Genomic DNA, 23,381 nt, shown 5'->3' on the forward strand with positions numbered 1-23,381 from the left:
GGATCTCTGTGAGTTTGAGGCCAGCTTGGTCTACAGAGTGAGTTCCAGGACAGGCACCAAAACAACACAGAGAAACCCTGTCTCGGGGGTGGGGTGTGTGTGTGTGCGCACTAAGATGCCTAGCCATTTCAAAGTTTTTTGTTTTTTTTTTTTTTTTTTTTTTTTTTTTTGGTTTTTCGAGACAGGGTTTCTCTGTGTAGCTTTGCGCCTTTCCTGGGACTCACTTGGTAGCCCAGGCTGGCCTCGAACTCACAGAGATCCGTCTGCCTCTGCCTCCCGAGTGCTGGGATTAAAGGCGTGCGCCGCTGCCACCATCCGGCTCCATTTCAAAGATTTTAATATTTGTCTACAGTTAACCATTACACCATCGTCGATAAATCAGGAGCTTATGATTGCTAACCCAGTAGTTTTTATGTCTTTTGTCTCTAAGGCTCACAGATTTTAAATTTTTCTTTTGTGCTGTGTATATTTAAAGTAGTTGTTTTTTCTTGACTTTAAAATTCTCTGTAACTGTACCTCTTAAATGTCTCTTCCTTTTTAAAGGTGGATTTCATTGACTGGGTAGATAACATGTGGCCAAGGCACTTGAAAGAAAGTCAGACCGAATCAACAAATGCCATTTTAGAGATGCAGTACCCTAAAGTGCAAAAGTAAGTTGCTCATTCTTGTATACTTTCCTAAGTGTTCTGTGGGGTTTAAAAGTGGTAGCAAGGAAATAGTCTGTCCCTTTCAAGCTTTGCTCTGTGCTAAATCATCAAATCAATAGATTGTTTAAACAGTGGACTTTATAGTATCAAAAGTATGTGAGAAATTACATTGCACATGATCTCACGAGTAAGGGGAAAAAGCTCATGTCCTAGAAATGTGACTTAGAACTGCATTTCTTTAACAGGATATGGTGGCCTGTGCCTTGAGTCAGAGGCAGCTAGGTCTCCTGAGTTTCAAGGCCCGCCTGGTCTAATTAGCAAGTTCCAGGACAGCCAAGAAGCATAGTGAGACCTTAAAACAAAAAAGAAAAGAAAGAAAACCTACTAGGAGTTTATGAGATGCAAAGTAGAGAGAGTTCACTAGGGAGGAGAATGTCATTTTGGTGGGTAGTTTCTCTTTATCAGAATAGTAATGCTGCCGCTTCTCTTTGGGTCAGGTACTGTCTAATGAGTGTTCGAGGCTGCTATACTGACTTCCACGTGGACTTTGGTGGTACTTCTGTTTGGTATCACATCCACCAAGGTGGAAAGGTACTGTCATGGTTGGGATTGGAATTAAAAGCAGATTATATGACTTACATGCTTAATATAATCTGGAAACTGGTCTATTAGGAAACATCCCCCATTCATATTTGAAGAGAATTATAGATTTAGTTGCTTTTGGGTGGCTAGTCTATTGGAGTTTTACTTATGTAGACGAGTGTCATTCCACCAATATTTGCCCAGTACTTGGGAAATATCAGTAATGCTATTTCTAGACTGCAAAGCAGAATTTTCCAGGTGAACTTGAAAAGGTAATTCTTGGAGGACAGTAACATTTTTGTACCTAGAAGAAAAGTAATGTAGAAGAAGGGAACATAAATTTTAGATATATTGACAAAAAAATCCAGCAAATTAGGATTCAGCCAGCTCTCCCTGTCTAGAGATATTGGTCTGAAATGTGACCAAGGAAACATTAAGCCTTTTTTGTGGGTTTGAAAAGGTCACTTTCAGTCATAAAGAGTTATATCCCAATAATAATAAAATTTATTCCATCTTCTCACAAGTTTTTCTAAACATTATTTCAGAATTGAAATCTAGAGTTAATAGCAGAGGTTTGTAGTATTAGTCTTCTACTTGGAGTGACTACATCTATTAGCAGAAGCAGAACTGGGATGATTACAATTACATAAGTACTTAAGCTAGGATATCTGGGTCTCTTTGCAAAGTCCTTTTGTTTATTTACATCTATATAGATGGGTTGTGAGTTTTGTCCTATTGATCTTAGTTACTACCTTGGGACAGGGCAGCCTCAGGCCATTCTCTTAGAGTTACTAATTTTATTAACCTAAATAATGGGTCTACTTAAGCCTCTAACCAGAGTTTTTAAGAAACTGCCCAGGTAATAATCATAAGGCCCCTTTTCTCTTAGTGTTCTAAATGGTTCTGGGTTCTTCTACAGCCATAGTCCCAGGAAATCCAGATGCTGTCAGACCAGATCTGTTTGTGTAGGTCCTGACTTACCCAGATAGTCAAGTCTACTTTCCAGTCATCTTTGTACTTGTATCAGTTGAGGGAGACGACTGGATCATGTCAATGGCTGTTAACAGACTGAAGTTTTTTAACTCACAGGTCTTCTGGCTCATCCCCCCTACAGCCCACAACCTGGAGCTGTACGAGAATTGGCTGCTGTCAGGGAAACAGGGAGACATCTTTCTGGGTGACCGGGTGTCAGATTGCCAACGAATTGAGCTCAAGCAGGGCTATACCTTCGTCATTCCCTCAGGTAAGCAAAGTGGGGAAAGTATGTTGCTTTCTAGCACTTAGCTCCTTTGTTCTCTTAAAGAAAATTGAGTATGCACAAGGCTCTGAATTCAATCCCCAGCAACACATACATGTGCATGCAGCAAGCAATGGTGTGTTTTTTTGTTTTTATGGAGTACAATGCAGAGAATGTTTATTTTAAAACAAAAAAATTAAACATAGCAGTGCTTTAATTCTGACACAATGTTTTAGTATTGCCAGTGGTAGCTTCTCAAGCGATAAACATGTTTGGACTACACATTAAGCCCAGTAAATTCATAATCTTTACATGTGATGTATCCTCTCCAGTGAAGAGCCACCTTTCCCTACCTGAATGGGGAGTGTTGAATCAGTGATATCGAATCATTAATTCTAAAATAAATGCATATAAAGAGTATACATTTTGGTGTCCCTGGTCTGAGACTTCTGGCTCTCTAGTTGCCTGCTCAATACTACTTCCACCAAATACTTAAGTCTGCTTTTTTGTTGAGAAGACTACATGAGAATAGTAATAGACTCTCTTAGACAGAGCTGGTGATTAGTTGATGCTTTAATAAATGGTAGCAGCATTTTTTAAAAGTTTCTTGCACTGGGGAAGTAACTTGATGGTAGAGTACTTGCTTAGCATGCATAATACCCTGTGTTGTATCTCTAGGGAAAAAAAAAAACAACCTACACATCTTATGCTGAGTGTGGGGTCACACACCTTAGTCCTAGCTATTTGCATGTGTTTGAGGCTAGCATGAGCAGCATTTAAGACTCTGACTTTAAAATAAGTAAATAAAACCTTTTCCTTAGATATATATTGCAGTATGTGCATTCAGTCCTGCTTCCATTTCCTGTCTTCCAGGTTGGATTCACGCTGTGTATACTCCCACAGACACATTAGTGTTTGGAGGCAATTTTTTGCACAGCTTCAACATCCCCATGCAATTAAAGATATACAGCATTGAAGACCGGACACGGGTGAGTAATTTTATGTAACAATTATATGTGAAGAAGTTTCCCCATTTAAGACAGATGTTAGGTAAGCTTGGTAACACATGCCTCTAATCTTTGTAGCACTCAGGGACAGGAAGATTGTGAGTTTGAGGCCAGCTTGAACTATGTAGCAAGACCATGTTATCAAAGAAAAAGACAAGTTTAAAGAGATTCAGGTAAAGGTACTCACTACTAAGCTTGATAACAAAAATTCAAGCCCCAGAACACACCTGGTATAAGGATAGAACGAACACTTGCATGTTGCCTTATTACTTCATATGCATATACTGCTATCCTCCTTTCCCCCAATATAGTAAATGAATCAGAAAGGGATTCATAGATAATTTGTCAACTTTTCAGATTTTCTTTGCATTAAAAAGCAGTTTCCACATATTTTGAGGTCATAGCAAAAAAATTTACTAAACTCTTATTTTGGGGGACTTTTAAGTCTGAAGTTCTTCATATGAATATTTGTATAATCTTTTGAGCCATGTTTTTCGTTTTCGTGTCATGAATAGTTTGTGGAATGGAAATGATCCCTTCTAATTTCACAACTTTGAATTTTTCTATCTTTATTCTTATTACCAGTTCTCCCTGCTTTCCCTTTCCCATTTTTGAAAGTGTAAACATCTTTTAAAAATGAAATTTTAAGCCAAGCAGTGGTGGCACACACCTTTAATCCCAGCACTCGGGAGAATGAGACAGGTAGATCTCTGAGTTCGAGGCCAGCCTGGTCTACAGAGTGAGATCCAGGACAGGCTCCAAAGCTACAGAGAAACCTTGTCTCAACCCTCCCCCCCCCCAAAAAAAAGATTTTTAAATTTTATTTATTTTGTCGTGTATGTTGGATCCTTATGCCAAGGTATATGAGTGGAGGTTGAAGACAACTTATAGAAGTCAGTTCTCTCTTGTCACCACATCCCAAGAATCTAGTTAAGGTCATCTGGCTTGGCAGCAAGCACCTTTACCCACTGGTAAAGGCCATCTTATTGGGCCCTTCCCTCTCCATCATGAGTGTCAGTAATTAGTCAGCTCTCATCAAATTTATTGAGAATTTTAGAATTTATACTTGTGTGTGTGTGTATAATATTTATACTTATATACTCAAGACCTTTCCCAAAAAGTATTAATACGCTTCAGAGGCTGACAGAGAAGCATAACATGTTGTATTTAGTTTAAGGAGACTAGGAGACCCAATACCTATTAGTTCTTAGCTCCCTACTCTGTTTTGCCAGAAACAAATCGCCTTTTAAGTGAGAGGGAAGAATCTTCTGGTTAAAGCCATTATCACATAAGAGATCCAGTTTTGGGTCTAGTTATATGTTTCATTGGTTGTATGACTCTTTTCTAATGATCATAAAGTGATTTCCTTATTTCATAGTAATACCCGTGATCTGATGAAAGGTTTTGAAAAGGGTTCCCTTTTAATTTTCAATTGAAGACAGCAGGACATGAGGGCGGGCAGGGGCGGGCTATTTGGCTTTAATTACAGCCTCTCTATAAAGAGGGTGGGAGATATATAGATATTTTAATTTAATTTTTTGTTTGTTTTTCAAGACAGGGTTTCTCTGTATATCCAAGTCTGGTCTACAAATCTAGTTCCAGGACAGCCAAGGCTACACAGAGAAACCCTGCCTTGAAAACAAAACAAAGCAAAACGAAAAACAAAACCAACCAAATAAACAAAAAACCCAGTTCTAGCTGTCCTAGAACTAGCTCTGTAAACCAGACTAGCCTTGAACTCACAGAGATCTGCCTGTTCCTACCTCTCAAATGCTGGAGTTAAAGGCATGGGCCACCACATCTGGCTTAATTTTATTTATATATATATATATATATATATATATATATACACATACATACATACATACATACATACATACGTTTGTTTGTTTATTTATTTATTTATTTTGAGACAAGACTTCTCTCTGTATCCCTGGCTGTCCTGGAATTTGCTTTGTAGACCAGACTGGACTAGAATCCGCCTGGCTTTAGTTTTATTTTTTTAGACAGGGTCTCACTATGTAGCTCTGGCTGTTCTGGAACTCACTATGTAGACCAGGCTGGCTGAAATTCACAGAGACTATCTGCCTCTGCCTCCTGAGTACTGGGATTAAACATATGCACCAGAAGGTAGCAGATATATTTAGAATGGTACCTGGCACTCATCTTCGTTGTTCATTGATTTATGGTAATTTTAATTCACCTTTCCCTTGGCAATCATATATCTAAGGGGCATTCTTTATATTTCTGAAATAATTTTTAAAATGCTCTGAATGGAAAGAAGATTAATGCTATAAAAATAGTGACTGATAAAACCACACATTATTAGTCTGAGAGGTGAGTGTACTACAAAGCACAAGACAGGGAAACTGAGGGTGGATGTTGAATAGAGTCTCAGTCTTACTTCTTTCCTGCTTCCCCTTAAGTTTATTTATTTTTTAATGTGCATTGATGTTTGTCCTACATATATCTGTGTGAGGATGGCAGATCCCCTGGAACTAGAGTTACAGACAGCTGTGAGATGTCATGTGGGTGCTGGGTACAGAACCTGGGTCCTCTGGAAGAGCAGCCAGTGCTCTTAATTGCTGTACCATCTCTCCAGCCCTCAATCTTGTCTTCTAAAGAGCATACAGCTTGAGAATAAGTTTAAAATTATACTTTCATGCATATAATGAATGTCTTACTATAAGTGTGTAACTTTATCTCCTATCTAGATTTCATTAGATTCTTTGTCCTGTGTTCTTCAGATTCAGACAAAAAACAGAGCCAAGAGGCAGGCGGATCTCTGTGAGTTCGAGCACAGCCTGGTCTACAAAGCAAGTTCCAGGACAGGCGCAAAGCCACACAGAGAAACCCTGTCTGGGGGGAAAAAAAAAAAACCAGAGCCAAGCAAGAATGCTTGGATGCCTTTATACTCTAAGGCAGTGTTTGTTTGTTTGTTTGTTTGTTTGTTTGTTTGTTTTGTATTTTTTGAGACAGGGTTTCTCTGTGTAGCTTTGGAGCCTGTCCTGAACTCGTTCTGTAGACCAGGCTGGCCTCGAACTCATGGAGATCTGCCTGCCTCTGCCTCCTGAGTGCTGGGATTAAAGGTGTGCACCAACACTGCCCGGCTGCGTTTTGTTTTTAGAGACAAGCTCTCTATATGTAGCCCTGGAACTCACTGTGTGGATCAGGCTGGCCTGCCTGTGCCTCGTGAGTGCTAGGATTAAAGGCATGGATCTCTATACTGGCCTAAAATAATTTTGCAAATATATAGCACATTTTACTCTCTCTACATGCTCCTCCACCTTTCTCCTTTTTTGCTTGCCTCTTATCTCCTGAGAGCAGAAATTACAGATGTGTGCGCCCTACACCTAGTTATTGTGTCTTATTGTAACACCCCTGTAATCAAACCTTAAAATGTAAAACAACGTTTTCTTCATCTTTTTTTATTGTGTTTTTGTTTTTGTTTGGTGTCAGGTTTTGAGATAGGGTTTTATGTAGCCCAGGCTGGCCTTTAATTTCTAATCCTCCTGCCTCTACCTCCAAAGTGGTGAGAATACAAGTATAGATCATGGTACCTAGTTTTATGCAGTCCTATAGTTCCAACCCAGGCCTTTATGTATGCTAGGCAAACAATCTGCTAACTGATGTACATCCTCAGTCATTGCTTTTGTTTACACACACCTCTACCTCTTTTTCTTCTTTTTTGACAGAGTCTCACTGTATAGTCCAGGCCTGGCTTAAATTCAGCCTTTTGAGTACTAGGGTTGCAGATACAAACTGTCTTGCCTATTTCTAAGGTCAACATTCTCAAAAATGACAAATTCACTTAAGTTCTTGCTTCAGATGCCAGCTTAAATTTATAGATTGAATGACAAAAATTTTTCCTGGGTTAATAATTATTACAGTGATTGAGATTGTCTTTCTTATTGTCTTACCTTGTAAATTGTCTTTGCCTTGTTTTCTCATGATTCTTTTCCTGTATAGGTTCCAAATAAATTCCGTTACCCATTTTACTACGAAATGTGTTGGTACGTGTTGGAGCGATACGTATACTGCATAACCAATCGATCCCACCTAACTAAGGAATTTCAAAAAGAATCCCTCAGCATGGGTAAGTGTTCTGACTCCATGAACTTTCAAGACACACTTGAGCTGAGAAATACATTGTCACTTAGTAGTTACAGTTTGGAGGTTTTTGGCTTTTGTACTTGTGTATTTGAAAATTCCAAATTGATTACTGCACCTGAACACGAAATACACAACTAGATATGAATTACCAGGCTGAATGAAAAACTGTGTGTCTGCACTTTGACTGGGTTGGTATATTCATTTCCTCAAGATAAGTGATAAATTATCTGTTTTTGTTTTTTATTAGCATATATTAGTTATACATACGGGTTTTATTATGATATTTTCATGCATGTGTTGTCTCCCATTACCCTCATGTCTTGTCTCCCCTACCTACAGGACTCTTTCCTCTTTCTAGCTAGTCTCCTTCTACTTTGTTTTAAAGGGGGGTTTTCTTTCTTTTTAAGAGAATATAATTTTTATTTTATGTGCATTGGTGTTTTGTCTGCATGTATATCTTCAAAAGTGTTGGAACCTTGAAACTGGAGTTTCAGACATCTGTGAGCTGCCTGCCATGTGGGTATTGAGCCCAGGTCCTCTGGAAGAGCAACCAGTGCTTTTAACAGCTGAGCTGTCTCTCCAGCCCCTCTAGGGGGCGGTTATCAACTAATAAATATAATTAGATTTACTATAGAAGCCTGTGTGAAGGATATTTATAGATACATGGGCAATCAATGGCTATACCAGTAAAGAAAATTTTTCTCCTTCCCCTCACAACCATGAACTGCCAAAAGATCTTCAGGGAGGAGAGGGGCTTATGAGCCCTTACCAATATTTGACTGTGTAGATCTTGTGGGAGGGTTGGAGCTTTGTGATCCCCTCCTGTCCATGATGGAAGTTGATGGCTCAATCTTGTATAGTTATTGTGCATAATAAATAATCACAGCCACTGACAGCTCAAGATTCCATGTCATTCCTAGAATTTAGCATTGAATAACACACCGTCCTTTCCTCCAGCCATTGTATTCTTTTCAAGGAGGTGATATAGAGATGTCCCATTTAGGGTTGAACATTCAACCTTTTGACCAGTTAAATATGTTTTATTATATACAGATGGTCACAATCTATTCTTAAGTCATTTATATAGTTTAAATTCTTACTATATATGATATATATGTGTGTAATGTAACTATATGCCTGTGTGGCAGGTATAATTAGCCTGATTTTACAAATAAGAATTTGGAGAGTGTTGTTTGTTTTGGGGTTTGGTTTGATTTTGTTTTATTTTGAGACATGGGTTTCTCTGTGTAGGCCTGGCTGTCATGGAACTCTGTAGATCAGGCTGACCTCAAACTCAAAGCCTGCCTCTGCCTCCCAAGTGCTGGGACTAAATGCGTGTCCCACCCCCCACCCCCCACTCCCAGCACAAATGAGAATTTTAACTCTCAAGATTTTTATACTTTTTATGATCCTATAGTTATTAAGTGGCATAGCCATACTTTGGACTAGACTAATCAGACTCTAGTATCTTTGTTTTTAACCTCTGTGCTTTAACTTTTTCTCTTTTTTAAAAAAAGGTTTATTAGATTTGTTTTATTGTGTGAGCATATGTATGTATTTGTACCACATATGTTATTGGTGCTTGCAGTGGTCAGAAGAGGGTATCAGAGCCCATGGAACTAGAATTCTAGATAGTTATGAACCGTGGGTTCATATGGGTACTGAAAATCGACCTGGATCCTTTGCAATAGCAGCAAATTCTCTTAATCACTGAGCCATCTCTCTAGCCCTGATATGGTAGTTTCAATATCCATTTTTATTTTCATTTTGTTTTGTATATTTGAGGCAGGGTCTCTCTCTGACTGGCCTGGGATTCACTATGTAGACCAGGGTAGCCTGAAACTCACAGAGATCCTCCTGCCTCTGGTCCCTAGTATGCTGGGAATAAAGGCATGCATTACCACTCTCAGCTACTACAGGGTTTTTTCTATTTGTAATTATGGTTTTTAACATTGGCCTTGTCCTTTATAACTTTGGGTATATTGTATTATTTCTCTTGTTAATCAACTAGCCAACTGGCATTTATTTCCTTTGCATTGGTAGATATGGAATTAAATGAGTTGGAGTCTGGAAATGGTGACGAGGAAGGGGTGGACAGAGAAGCCCGACGCTTGAACAGTAAGCGATCTGTGCTTACCAGTCCTGTTGCTAATGGAGTCAACCTGGATTATGATGGACTAGGCAAAACCTGCCGAAGTCTTCCAAGTCTGAAGAAAACTTTGTCTGGAGACTCATCCTCAGACTCTAGCCGGGGATCCCACAATGGCCAAGTTTGGGATCCCCAGTGTAGCCCTAGAAAGGATAGGCAAGTGCATCTGACCCACTTTGAGCTTGAAGGTCTTCGCTGTCTTGTAGATAAGTTAGAGTCACTGCCGCTGCACAAGAAGTGTGTCCCCACAGGGATAGAAGACGAAGATGCTCTGATTGCTGATGTAAAGGTAAGCAGCTGTTGACCTGTCTAAGAGAGATGCTTCTAGATTTGGAGGGAGAAATGCTAGGCTTAAGGATACCTCAAGAACAGGGAAGTTAATATGTGCCTGTGTTAGTGCTGCTCAATGTTTTAATTTCTAGTGTGACATTAGGTTATCATTTTGAAAATGGAAACCTTTGTGTCTTCAGTGTTGACTTAAACTTAGTGATAAAAACTTGAAGTTCAGCCAGGCGGCAGTGGTGCACGCCTTTAATTCCAGCACTCAGGAGGCAGAGCCAGGCGGATCTCTGTGAGTTCGAGGCCAGCCTGGTCTACAGAGTGAGATCCAGGACAGGCACCAAAACTACACAGAGAAACCTGTCTCAAAAAAAAAAACAAAAACAAAAAAACTTGGAGCTTACCACTGAAATAGAGAAAATGTGGAGGGCCAGGTGATAGCTCAGTGAGTAGACCTGAGGACTTGAGTATAATTCCTGGAACCTGCATGGTAAAGGAATTCCAGCTCCCATAATAATGAACATGAGGTCATTAGGGACCTGAGGAGATGGTGCAGTGGGTAAATTAATTCTCTTGTTGCACAAGCATGAGGACCTTGGTTCAATTCCTAGAGCCTGTCTTTACTTGTACATTCCTATGGTGAAATGGGAGGCAGACATAGGAGAACTGGCCAGAAGCTGATTGCTCCTTCTCAACTATATCCTGTGTTTTCCTTCCCGCCCCAGATAGTCCCCCTTTCTGCTCTCTTGTCACATATGTTTCATTACCCTGTGTTTTTCCCCTTCTCTTTTCCTCCCCTCTCATGGTTCCCTTTCTACCCCATCTTCCCCCACACACATATAGATTCCACATGATATCCTATAGTTCCATCCATTTTCCTGAAATGCCATGATTTTATTTTTCAATACAGCTGGATAAAACTTCGTTGTATAATTATGTGCCACATTTTCATTATCCATTTATCTCTTGATAGGCCTCTAAGCTGGTTCCATTTCTTAGCTATTGTGAATAGTCCCATAATAAAAATGTATATCCAGCCGGGCAGTGGTGGCGCATGCCTTTAATCCCAGCACTCAGGAGGCAGAGGCAGGCGGATCTCTATGAGTTCGAGGCCAGCCTGGTCTCCACAGCGAGTTCCAGGAAAGGTGCAAAGCTACACAGAGAAACCCTGTCTCGAAAAACCAAAAAAAAAAAAAAAAAAAATGTATATCCAGGTATCTGTGATATGGTAACTTGGAGTCTTTCAGGTATATACCCAGTGATATAGCTGGGTATATAGTACCTTTATTTTGAGGGGTTTTTTTTTTTTGTATTTTTCGAGACAGGGTTTCTCTGTGTAGCTTTGCGCCTTTCCTGGAACTCACTTGGTAGTCCAGGCTGGCCTCGAACTCATAGAGATCCTCCTGGCTCTGCCTCCCGAGTGCTGGGATTAAAGGCGTGCGCCACCACCGCCCGGCTATTTTGAGTTTTAAAGGAACTCCCATACTGACTTCTACAGTAGCTGTTCTAGTTTACAGTCCCACCAACAACACACAAGAATTCCTTTTTCCACAGGTCCTCACTAGCATTTATTGCCATTGTTTTTTTGTTTTGTTTTGTTGGTTTTTGGATGATGATTATTGTAGGAGGGGGCACATGTGTGGCTGTGAAATGGGGATTGAATTCATGATAGGCACTTTTCTGCTATCAGCTCCAGTCAAAATTGGGTGGTTTTTGTTTTTATTGTTGTTCTCTTGGGGTTGTTTGTTTTATTAAAGCTATCTTGACTGGAGTGAGATAAAAATCTCACAGCAGCTTTAATTTACTTTGTATTGATGACTGAGAATTTGGATACCTTTTCAGATTTTCATTGAATATTTGTATATCTTTTTGTTTTGTTTTGTTCTTTGTTTTTTTGTGACTGGGTCTCTTTATGTAGTTAAGGCTTCCTGGAACTCTCTATGTAGACCAGACTGGCCTCAACTCACAGAAATCTTCCTGCCTCTGCCTCCCAAATGCTGGGATTAAAGACATGCATCACCATACCTGGCCATTTGTATTTCTTTTGAAAACTATTCAGTTCTTTAACCCATTTATTTATCAATTAGGAGATTTGTTCTTTTAGGGTTTAATTTCTGTATTAATCCCCTGTTTGATGTGTGAATTTCCCATTTTGTAAGCTGCTTTTTTATTCTAGGTTCTTGTTTCCTTTGGTGTATAGAAGCTTTTTTAATTTCTTGTAAACTCTAATTTGTCAATTGGTGGGATTATTTCCTTTGCTATTTGAGTTCTTCAAAAAATCCTTGCCTATAAATACATCTTTTTGTTTTGGTGGGTTTGTTTTGTTTGTTGTTTTGGGTTTCTTTCTTTCTTTCTTTTGTTTGTTTTGAGGATTTCTCTGTGTAGCCCTGGCTAATACTGGAACTCGCCCTGTATGCCAGACTGGCCTCGAATTTATAGATAATCACTTCCCTTTGTCTCCCTAGTTCTGGGATTAAAGGCGTGTGCCACCACTGCTTGGCTTTGTTTTATTTTATTTTTTTTTAATAAATAACAGTGTATGTATTTGTGTATAGGTATGTGCACATGAGTGCAGGTGCTTGCAGTGGCCAGAGGTGTCAGATTGTCTTAGAGTTGAAGTTTTTGTGTTTGTGAGCTGCCTGATAAAGGTGCTGAGAATTGAACTCTGGTCCTCTAGAAGAGCAGTACATGCTCTTAACCACCAAGTTGTCTCTCCAGCTCTTACTTTGTTTTTTGAGACAGGGTCTTTATATGTAGCCCTGGCTGTCCTGGAACTCTCTACATAAACCAGGCTGGCCTCAAACTCACAAATACCTTCCTGCCTTTGCCTCCTGAGTGGTTGGGATTAAAGGTATTCATATGCCAGGTAGGCTAGAAAATGGCATAAGAATATATCTTGAAGTGTTACGTATTTTTTTTAAATTTATTTAATTTACGTGTGTGTGGGTGTGTGTGTGGGTGGGGGTGGGTGTGTGTGTGTGTGTGTGTGTGTGTGTGTGTGTGTGTGTGTGTGTGTGTGTGTGCCTTTTGAGGCCAGAGGAAAGGGTTAGATCCAAGGAGCTGGAGTTACAGGTGTTTCTGAGTTGTCCAGTATGCTGCAGCCCTCTGAAAGAGCAGCAGGTGATCCTAACCACTGAGCCATTTCACCAGCTCCAGGTGCCCCGCCACACCCCCGCCCAACCACTGCTGACTTTTTTTTTTTTTTTTTTTTTTTTTTTTTTTTGAGGCAGGCTCTCTCTATGTAGCTCTGTCCTGGAACTCATTATGTAAACCAGGCTGGCCTCAAACTCACAGATAACCACCTTCTTCTGCGTTTTCCTAAGTGCTGGAATTAAAGGTATTTGACACTACGCTCAGCTTCTAAGCTCTATTTATTTGTTGGTTTATTATGCATGCAGTGTTCTACCCACATGTATGCCTACATGCCAGAAGAAGGTACCAGATCTCATTATAGATGGTTGTGAGCCACCATGTGGTTGCTGGGAATTGAACTCAGAACCTCTGGAAGAGCAGCCAGTACTCTTAACCTCTGTGCCATCTCTCCAGACCCACAAGTTCTCTTTTTTAAAAGCATACTATTTGGTGGGGCGGGGGGGGGGGGGGGGGGGGTAGATGGCTGTGGATGTGGTCACATGTGGAGATCTGAAGACAACTAGTAGGAATCACTTCTCCCTTTCCACCATGTGAGTTCCAGGGATCAAACTCAGGTCTCCAGGCTTAGCATCAGGTGCTCTTTTTCCACTGAGCCGTTCTTATTGGCCCTTACCCATTTCTAGTTCATAAAAGTGAGTATCTTGGGCCTGGAGGTGGTGGCACACATCTTTAATCCTACCACTGGGAGGTAGAGTTAGGTAGATCTCTTGAGAGTTTGAGGCCAGCATGGTCTATAGAGTGAGTTCCAGCATAGGTTCCAAGGCTACACAGAAAAACCCTGTCTCAAAAAAAAAAAAAAAAACAACAAAACAAAAAAGTGACTATCTTTTTGGTTCTACGATAATGTCTATAGATCTAATTTTACTAAATCCAGTTGTAGAAAGGTATATTATATTCTAGCATTCTATTGTTCAAGGTCAAAGGTCTTAATTCACTTAAGCAAGCATTTAAAGTAGCTAAATGGGGCTGGAGAGATGGCTCAGTGGTTAAGAGCACTGGATGCTCTTCCAGAGGTCCTGAGTTCAATTCTCAGCAACCACATGGTGGCTCACAACCATCTATAATGTGATGTCATGCCCTCTGGTGGCATGTAGGCATACATGCAGATAGAGTACTCATATCTTGAGAGAGAGAGAGAGAGGGAGGGAGGCAGGCTAAATAAAGAAAAATTGGTTTGGTTTGTAGACAGAGTCTTGCTGGAGAGCCCAGGCTGACCTCAAATTAGGAATCTTCCTACATGGGCCTCCCAGGTACTAGGATTACACCTGGCTTAAGTACAGAGAATGAAGGAAATAGTGGTCCAGTAGTATACCAGGTGAGAATGTAGAAAATTAAAAGGAAGCAGCAGAAAGGCAAATGAATGAGTTAAGGAGTGGCATCCAAAGGTCTCCAACCATGTGAAAAAAACGCACAGACCTTCTTTATATTTATCAAGGATCACTAGGAAATACAGCTGTGAACACTGGCTAAGACATTGTGGCACACATTGGAACATGAGAAACCTAGTGGCCCATGAGATGACTGAGTAGACTGACAGTGTTTGGATTCTTCTTTCAGGACTTCGTCCACACTGTCTCTTGTTTACGTCTAGAGATGTCAGAACGTAGCCTCCAGAGCTGGACATGATTGTTGGTCGCCTGTAATAACAGCTACTCAAGAGATAGAGTAAAAGGATCTGTTGAGCCTTAGGTGTTTCAGGCCAGCCTAGACAACAACACAGTAGGACCCCTTTCAAAAGTAAGAAGACAGAGAAACCCTGTCTCAAACACCAAAAAAAAAAAAAAAAAAAAAAAAAAAAAAGTAAAAAGAAAATACTTAGAACCAGTGTCAGAAAACAGCAGATTTAGACCTTAGAAACTTGGTGGTTTCATTTAAGAGAAGAAAATGGCTTAATCCTGTATTCTATCAGTTATGTGTAATGTGAAATTTACTAAGTTCAGAACTCTGAGCATCACCTAAAAAAGCATTGAGCCAGGTCAATTTCTATGAGTTCAAGACTAGCTCGTCCTACATAGCAGAGTTCTAGTCCAGCCAGAGCTACATAGTAAGAATCTGCCTTTGTTGTTGTTGTTTAAAGGCATTTTAAGGGACTGGAGTGGTGGCCCAGCAGTTAAGAGCTCTTGCCACTTTGCCATTCTTGCAAGAGGATACAGATAGTGGGTTGTTAGCACCCATGTTGATTGGCTCGCTCCAGATCATTCTAGCTCTAGCTCCAGCAGATCTGGTGACCTCTTCTGGTCTGGACTCTGTAGGTACCTGCTGTCATGCACATACCCTACACATAATTAAAAATAAAGTACCTGGGCTGGAGAGATGGCTTAGAGGTTAAGAGCACTGACTGCTCTTCCAGAGGTTCTGAGTTCAATTCCCAGCAACCACATGGTGGCTCGCAACCATCTGTAATAAGATCTGGCGCCCTCTTCTGGCCTGCAGTCATACATGCTGAATACATAATAAATAAATCCTTTAAATAAATAAATAAAGTACCTTTTTTTTTTTAAGGCCCGGTGGAGGCTTGTGCCTATAAATACCAAGCTCACAGAAGGGCTGAAACCAGGCTGAGTTTGAGGCCAGCCTTGGCTATGGAATGAGACCTTGTCTCAAAAACAAACAAGCAAATAAAAACATTTAGAACAATTAGGTTGGGTAGGTGTCAAATTACTGCACAGATGGAGACTCTGTGACACTGGAGAATTTAGCGCTTATGCTGGTGGCTATGTTGCAGTGAGGGGACAAAAGGAAGTAGTTTACTCTTTCTTCAGAAAAGAATTATGTCATGTTATAATCTACCTGCTTCTCAGAAATACAGTGAGTAAGAGAGATGAAAGGAAAAATAATGAGATGAGATTGCCATAATTACATATTTCCTTGAGGAAAAGTTCATTTTAGTGCTGTGATAAAGAACTTTGAGCATTCTAAAATGTTTTACAGTGTTGAAGAAGATCATAGAATATAGAATGAGAATGGGATTACATGGGGAAAATTGAGCATTTAAAGAATATTGACTTACTGATAAAGTGAATCAGCATTGATAAGACTGGAAAATGTGTGAGTTACCTTGACTGCTTGAGAAAATGTATTAAAGATAGAAAGCAGCTCTCCTACTGCTATTCTTAGTTTCTAAAGTAGGAGAATTGCAACTTAATATATATTGAATAAAAGGCAGAACATGATGCAGTGTGTACAGTACAAGCCCATTCATAGAAGCAAAGTTTGCTCACTGCAAAGGGTTCTTGAGAAGTACATCCTAAACTGCTTTAAACAGGAAAATCCAAGAGCGATGATGGTCAACTGGAAGAATTTAATTGGGTTTTATTGCTGTGTTTCTGTCTGTTTTGATCTACTTTACTGATAAAGAATCCCCAATGCGCCGGGCGGTGGTGGCGCACGCCTTTAATCCCAGCACTCGGGAGGCAGAGCCAGGCGGATCTCTGTGAGTTCGAGGCCAGCCTGGGCTACCAAGTGAGTCCCAGGAAAGGCGCAAAGCTACACAGAGAAACCCTGTCTCGAAAAACCAAAAAAAAAAAAAAAAAAGAATCCCCAATGCGTATGTACATATGAACGAAGCTTTTTGATCAACTTGCCAATCGTACTTTGTGACATTAAGTTAGTAGAGACATGAAAACTAGTTATTTTTTTCTATAAAATATCTCTATGGAATTGTTAAAATTAATGATAGAGGCTGGAAGTGGAGCTCAGTGTCAGAGAATGTATTTCCATATCAGCACCAAAATATTTAAACCTCAATGTTAGAAATTTATAAGTGGTAACATTGTGGTAGCTAGTTATAAATCTATGAATTTCATTTATTCCAGTGCTGTTTTTGGCCTCTTGGGCCTTCAAGTCCACTGGTAGAGTGAGCATTGAAGTTAGGCTACGAAGTACATACAGTCTGCGTTTGCAGACCCTGTCTCCAAAGCAAACAATGAGGGAAGGTGGGAGAGTTTATTCTAACTAAGGAGGTGCCAGTCTTCCTGTTTCCCTAGCTAAAACTGTCCTGGTAGATGAAACAAATTGATTACAGTAGCATTCTGTAAATGGTAACAGCTTTTGATTTATAAATTGGGAAAACGTTCTTTGTGGTGCAGTAGACTCATGCTACTCTGATTTATGATTCTAATATTTTATCTTTTATCTAAAAATTTACACTAGGTTCCACCTGAGGAGTATGATAGTACTAAAGCAGAGTTATAGTGGCAAATAACCATAGAAATAGTAGTTATGGGGGCTGAAGAGATGGCTCAGTCAGTGGTTAAGATCACTGACAGCTCTATCAGAGAACCTTGGTTCCAGTACCAGAACCTATAAGGTAGCTTACAACCATCTGTAACTCTAGTTCTAGAGAATCTATTACTGGATTCTGTCTTTCTCAGTTACCAAGCATGCAAGTGGTACACATATATACATGCTGGGAAAATGTACATACACACAAAATGAAAATAAAGAAAAATTAAAAATTAAACACCATACAATAAAATTTTATTTGCAGTTTTCACTAACAAGATACATGTATGTGCCAGGGGTGTGTGTGCGTGTAAAACCCGGAGGATAACCCTCAGATATTTTCCCTCAGATGCCCCCTACTTTGGTTTTTGTTTGTTTGTTTTGGGTTTTCAAAACAGGGTTTCTCTGTGTAGCCCTGGCTGACCTGGAACTCGCTCTGTAAACCAGGCTGGCCTCAAACTCACGGAGATCTACCTGTCTCTGCCTCCTGAGTGCTGGGATTAAAGGTGAGCACTACTACTGCCCAGCAAAGATCATTTTTTAAAGTATGTGTATGTGTGTGGCTATATGTATAGGAAAGCCAGGTGCCCTTAGTAGCCAGAGGCATCAGATCCTCTGAAGCTGGAGTAAGCCACCCCACATGGGTGCTAGAAACTGAAATTGAGTCTTTATATTTGCAAAGCAGGCACTTTACTGCCCAGTCCCTAGTATTTTTAAAGATTATTTTATTACTTATTTATTTTGTTTGATTGTTGAGACAGGGTCTCACTGTGTAACCTTGGCTGTCCTGAAACATGCTATGTAGACCAGGCAGTCCAGGTAGATCATAAAGATCCACCTGTCTTTGTTTTCTGAATGCTGAAATCAAAGGTGTGCACCCCAGTGCCTGTCTCCTTTTTATTTTTACTTATGCTTGTGTGTTTGTGTTTATGTATGTATCACCCATATGTCTGACCTGGTGTGGTGCTGCTAATTAAACTTAGTCCTCTGAAAAATGCTCTCAATTGCTCAGCCATTTCTCCAGAATTTAATGCTTCACACATTACTGCATAATAGAAAGTTTTAAGTAACTCAGTTTTAAGTTAAATATGGTTGCATTTAAAAGTCTTAAGTTTTTTCAAGTTCCTTGTATCATAAAAGGCCATGTTCTTCCTCCTTGGCCCCTTGAGATAGGGACTCCCTGTGCAGCCTAAGTTGGTCCTGAAGCTACATCCTCTTGCTTCACCTTCCAAAGTGCTGGGGTTACAAGTATATACCACCATGCCCAGTTTAGGCATTCTTTGTTGGTCATTTTTTATTGTTAATTACAGGAGAGGGGGAAATTAAGTCCGTTTTATATGTAATTTGAAAACTTACTTGGAGTGAGTTTCCTAGTGGCATTTCTCTTTTTTTCGTAGACGTTGCTATAACCAGTTTTCCTTGAAGTAATATGTTTTTCTACAATACTTTATCATTACTCTATGATAGATAAGCATTTTCTAAGAAACCTCTTAATACCTAGATTATTGTTACAAAAACTTTTCATGTGAAATTAACTGAATGTACTTGGTCTGTAAGTCTTAAAATGGAAGTTCAAAAGTCAGGATGACCATATAAGCATTACCTGGAAGAACTCAATGAAGAGCACAGAAGTGCCTCTTTCATTCTGTATGCTACTGTGAAAATAAGCACATGCAGCATGTGCAGAATCCCAGCTACTGGTGAAATCTAGGAGGATCACTTGAGCCCCCAGGGATTGGAGCTGATCCTGGGCAGGCAACACAGGGAGGGAAACTGGAAAAAAATATATTCACAGCTGGGTGGTGGTGGTGCATGCCTTTAATCCCAGCACTTGGGAGGCATAGGCAGGCAGATCTCTGTGAGTTCAAGGCCAGCTTGGTCTACAGAGGCAGTTCCAGGACAGCCAGGGCTACACAATGAAACTGTCTCAGGGAGGGGCTGGAGAGATGGCTCAGAGGCTAAGAACACTGACTGCCCTTCTAAAGGTCAATTCCCAGCAACCACATGGTGGCTCACAACCATCTATAATGAGATCTGGCGCCCTTTTCTGGCATGTAGGCAGAACAACTTTATACATAATAAATAAATAAATCTTAAAGAAAAAAAAAAAGAACGGTGTGTGTGTGTGTGTGTGTGTGTGTGTCTATTCACAAACACAACAGCTCTTGACACTAGCCCAGATCCTAGGAAGCCTATTCCAGAAATGGATTGAAATAACTGTTCTTGAGGAGGGAACAACAAGGTAGCTCCATCATGATGGTGCTTTACTGCCTAACAGCCTCCGTTCAGGAACCCACATTATAGAAGTTGTCCTCTGACCTCCACATGCACACACAAATAAATATAATTTAAGGGGAAAGAAGAATGGTAGTGAGAGCTACATGTTTATATCAGAATAACACTGGCAGTTATGAGGATCTGGAAAATAGAAATTTGAATCCAAATTCAGCTGCTCCTTAGCCTTCTTTTCCTGCCTAGCTTATCCTTCCGTGCTGATATACAGTGTGTGTGGGTCTATGAGCTTCACCCTGGCTCCAGGACCTCTAGACAGTGTAGAAAGTATCATTGAAGTGTCAATAGGATGCAGGGCTTTTTGCTTCATAGAAAATATCAAGAAGAAGGTAGTCATGCCTATAATTCCAGCACTGGGAAAGCTGAGGCAGTAGGATTGTGAACGAGACAGGCAACGCTGATTTAGAAGGAGAAATCTGGGAATGATATCTGGAGGGTGAGGCATTCTGATGGACAGAGGAAACTCTTGCAACTGGGAGAAAAACCTGTTTCCTGACACTGTACCTTGTATAGATGCAAGAGGATAAAGTGTTCTGATCTTAAGTTGCACCTGAGTACCTTGATTTGGTCACAGTGGAAGTGCTAAAAGATTGTTGTATATACAGTTCAAGTATACTAGAAGTGGGTGTGGACAGTGTGTATGGTTGATGGGAACAGACATATTTAATCTCAGATTGCCTGCAATGTGGTATTTCTGAGGTGTCGATAGAAATACTTGCTGGTGGGGTGGAGCTATGTGAGTGTGGGCAGGTGTGAAGCAGACAGGTAACTCAGGAAGAGCTGGGGAATATCATAAGCTGCTGCCAGCTTCGTCAGAGGCTGGACTCTTGATGGGATCCCATAGAGGAGAGAAATCTGTGTGCCATCAGTGAGAGCTCTAGTTATAACAACAAGTGACCCTGAGGGGAATGGTGTTGGACCACTGTGAGGACAGATAGGGGCCATGGTACACAGGCATTAGTTTAAGCTTTCCCTTCCACTGGAGCCTCCTGAAGTCAGCTACGAAGAGCCCTCTAGGGGCTGGCCCTGAGTTCTCCTGTTGCAGTGTTGGAGGGAAGGAGCTGGGGCGGGGGCTGGCTAAGCTCCCTCCCCGGTTGTGCTTCCTCCAATCACGAGGAGGCGAGTGGCTGCCAAACACACCCCCTCCGGGTGCTGCAGCAGAACGGCCAGGCCCTCTGCCTGGCTGGCTCACTCGAGCTGAGCTCCCCCTCCTGCCATCTTCCGTTGCAAAGCATTTCTGGGAGCTGCATGTGGGTGACGCAGCAGCATTGTTCGCAGGCACAGGAAGCCGCGGCTGAGCTGAAGGGCTTTAGAAGGATCTCAGAGTGCTGCACGCTGCTCTGAGTAGCCTGAAGGGTTACAGCAGGACTGCCCTGCCTTACATGTTCTGGGAGATTGAGGATTTTCAACTAAATCAGGATTTTCCTAGAAGCAGAAAAGCTAACTCCTTCCGCACAACTTCCAACACAGAAAACAAAACAAAGGCGCTGGGGAAACTTCACCCAAGAGCCTCTGCAGCTCCAGAGCAACAAGAAATGCAAGGTCAGGCGGTCGGTTGGCAAGCCCTTTCTGGTTCGGGTGTGTGTAACTGTAGAGACTTTGTCTCTTGGAAGAGGCAGAACTGCCTGCTGGGCGAGTCCAGGACAATGCTTGTGTTACTTGTGTTTCTTGAACCGTTGTTAACACTTGTTCTCTAGCTGATGGGATGTGCTTCGGAACTGGGTTGCTTGGGTTTGGGGGATACTTACTTCTTGACCAGAAGCTTTCAGTTTTCTTTCTCTTCCTGTGTTCTGTGGGGTGTGGGCCTGTGTTTGAATCTTTTCCCAAATGCCTGGAACCTAGATTGGCAACAGTCTTTCCGCACTCCACCCACCCCCTACCCCCCACCCTCCGATCCTTGGTCCTAAATCCCCACTGGCAGGGGTGGTGGCTTTTTTATGGTTTCTCATAGGGCCTCAGCTAGTCTTTTTTTTTTTTAATGAAAGCATTGCGGACTTGGCCCCAGCAAATGTAAGCTGGGAAGGAAATCTGCATTTCCCTCCACACCCACACATACCCCAGTAATTGAGTGGTGTGTATGTTAACTGCCCCCACCCAGTGCAGCCCACACAGTTTGTCTCTCTAGCCTTCCCAGTGCCCCCCACAAAAGTCTTGCAGGTCGAATTAGACTGTTCCAGTGAACTTAAGTTCCTTTTCTACTCTCTTAATCATAGGTCTTTCTGTGCAGTCTGCTTTGCTGAAAGTGGAAAGTCCCTGTTTGTGGACAGCTCAGTTCTCTCCCGCAGAGGAAATGGGCAGAGTCCTACTCCTCCCTATGCAAAGTGGGGGAGGGGAGCCATGCACTCCTCAGTGCACATTTTGAATGGACCTGAATTTTTCACCCTAGGGAGATTAGGAGCTGGGACTAGAACCTTTTCCCACGTGGTACCACACCCTGCCTCTTCACCCCCACACAGTATGGCGTTAACATGAGGCTCTAGAATAGGGTGCCATAGCAACTTGAAGTAAATAAAATGTCTGAAAATGAGATCGGTTTGGGGGAAGGTGTAAGGCATCTGGAGATTTGGCAAAGAGAGATCTTAATAGAGGAAGCTTTCAGAACATAAGCAGGTTTTTTTGAGCCCTGATTCTGGAATTTGGAGCATGATCTTTAGGTTAAGGATGAAATTAAAAGTTAATTAAAAACAGAACAATTAAAAGTTCTGATTATGAAAATGCTTGTTAAAGATGACCCAAGTATGCTGATCCTTTCAGGTCAAAGTTTAGTTTTTACTGAAACAGTCTGAGTGTGCACTTAAGGCAAGGGTAACCTAGACTTGCATTCTTTAGCTGTAGCGTTGCTTTGTGGTTCATGCCATCAAAAGGGGAGATTTATTCTACTAGGGGGTTTGTGATTCAGAGTCTCTTTCAAAGACATGAAATGATTGTCTCAAAGTCAACTAGTGTGATTCACTTAAGTGGCAGTTTCTTACTGTCATGTTATTCCTAAGCTATCCAAACTTTATTAAAAGTCATAAGAACGGTTGATCTAAAACCGTTCCTTTCCCCTTAATAGTAATAAATACAAAGCAGATTCAGCTTGCGTGCTCTGTGTGTGTGTGTGTGTGTGTGTGTGTGTGTGTGTGTGTGTGTGTACTGTAATCAGTCTTAGAACAAGTCTGTGTCTGAGGATATAGCTCAGTGGTTGAGCATTAGCCTAAAATGTGCATGTGTGAGATTGTGGATTCAGTCCACAGTACTGCTCCCTCTTCTACCCAAAAAGCAAGTTGTCTTTTGAACCAGGACATTAAGGTTATGTTGTCTGGCTCATTCAGTATTAACCTTTTGATGCCCCTTTCCCCAAATCTACAAATTAAAGACAAAACTGATAATAATTGCTGCTATAGAAAAGTGTGCAAGTAAAGTTTACTGTCCTGTATAGAACTGCTTGACAAGTAACACTGTAACATCATAGTAGCTAGAAGTCTTTATCTGTCTGTGGTGGTTGTTTGAGATAAGGCCTCACTGTCTATCCCAGGCTGGCCTGGAACTTGCTATGTAGATCTGCTTCCTGAGTCCTAGAATTAATGTCATGCGGCAGTACACCCAGCCAAGGTTAAAGTCTTGATAGCAGCAGTCCAAGGTTTCTCTTTCATTGTTGTTGACTTGATTTGCAATAAGCCTGTATGAAGGGGAAATGCAGCCAACCTGCTTCTCTT

The 23,381-nt window shown here is 41.1% G+C and overlaps 1 protein-coding gene across 2 annotated transcripts in view; it reads left to right on the forward strand.

Annotated features, from left to right (window-relative positions):
* Kdm2a (lysine demethylase 2A) overlaps positions 1-23,381 on the forward strand; it is an 85,082-nt gene that overhangs the window by 45,596 nt on the left and 16,105 nt on the right. For both annotated transcript variants that reach the window (XM_052761202.1, XM_052761203.1), the window contains exons 7-12: positions 544-650; positions 1,145-1,238; positions 2,319-2,472; positions 3,340-3,455; positions 7,443-7,569; positions 9,630-10,024. In XM_052761202.1, the coding sequence (XP_052617162.1) occupies positions 544-650; positions 1,145-1,238; positions 2,319-2,472; positions 3,340-3,455; positions 7,443-7,569; positions 9,630-10,024 (993 nt within the window). The remainder of the gene's footprint in view (positions 1-543; positions 651-1,144; positions 1,239-2,318; positions 2,473-3,339; positions 3,456-7,442; positions 7,570-9,629; positions 10,025-23,381) is intronic.

The sequence above is a fragment of the Peromyscus californicus genome, unplaced genomic scaffold, assembly GCF_007827085.1.
Source record: "Peromyscus californicus insignis strain IS unplaced genomic scaffold, ASM782708v3 Scaffold_4__1_contigs__length_199733344, whole genome shotgun sequence".
In the NCBI taxonomy this organism is placed as follows: Eukaryota; Metazoa; Chordata; class Mammalia; order Rodentia; family Cricetidae; genus Peromyscus; species Peromyscus californicus.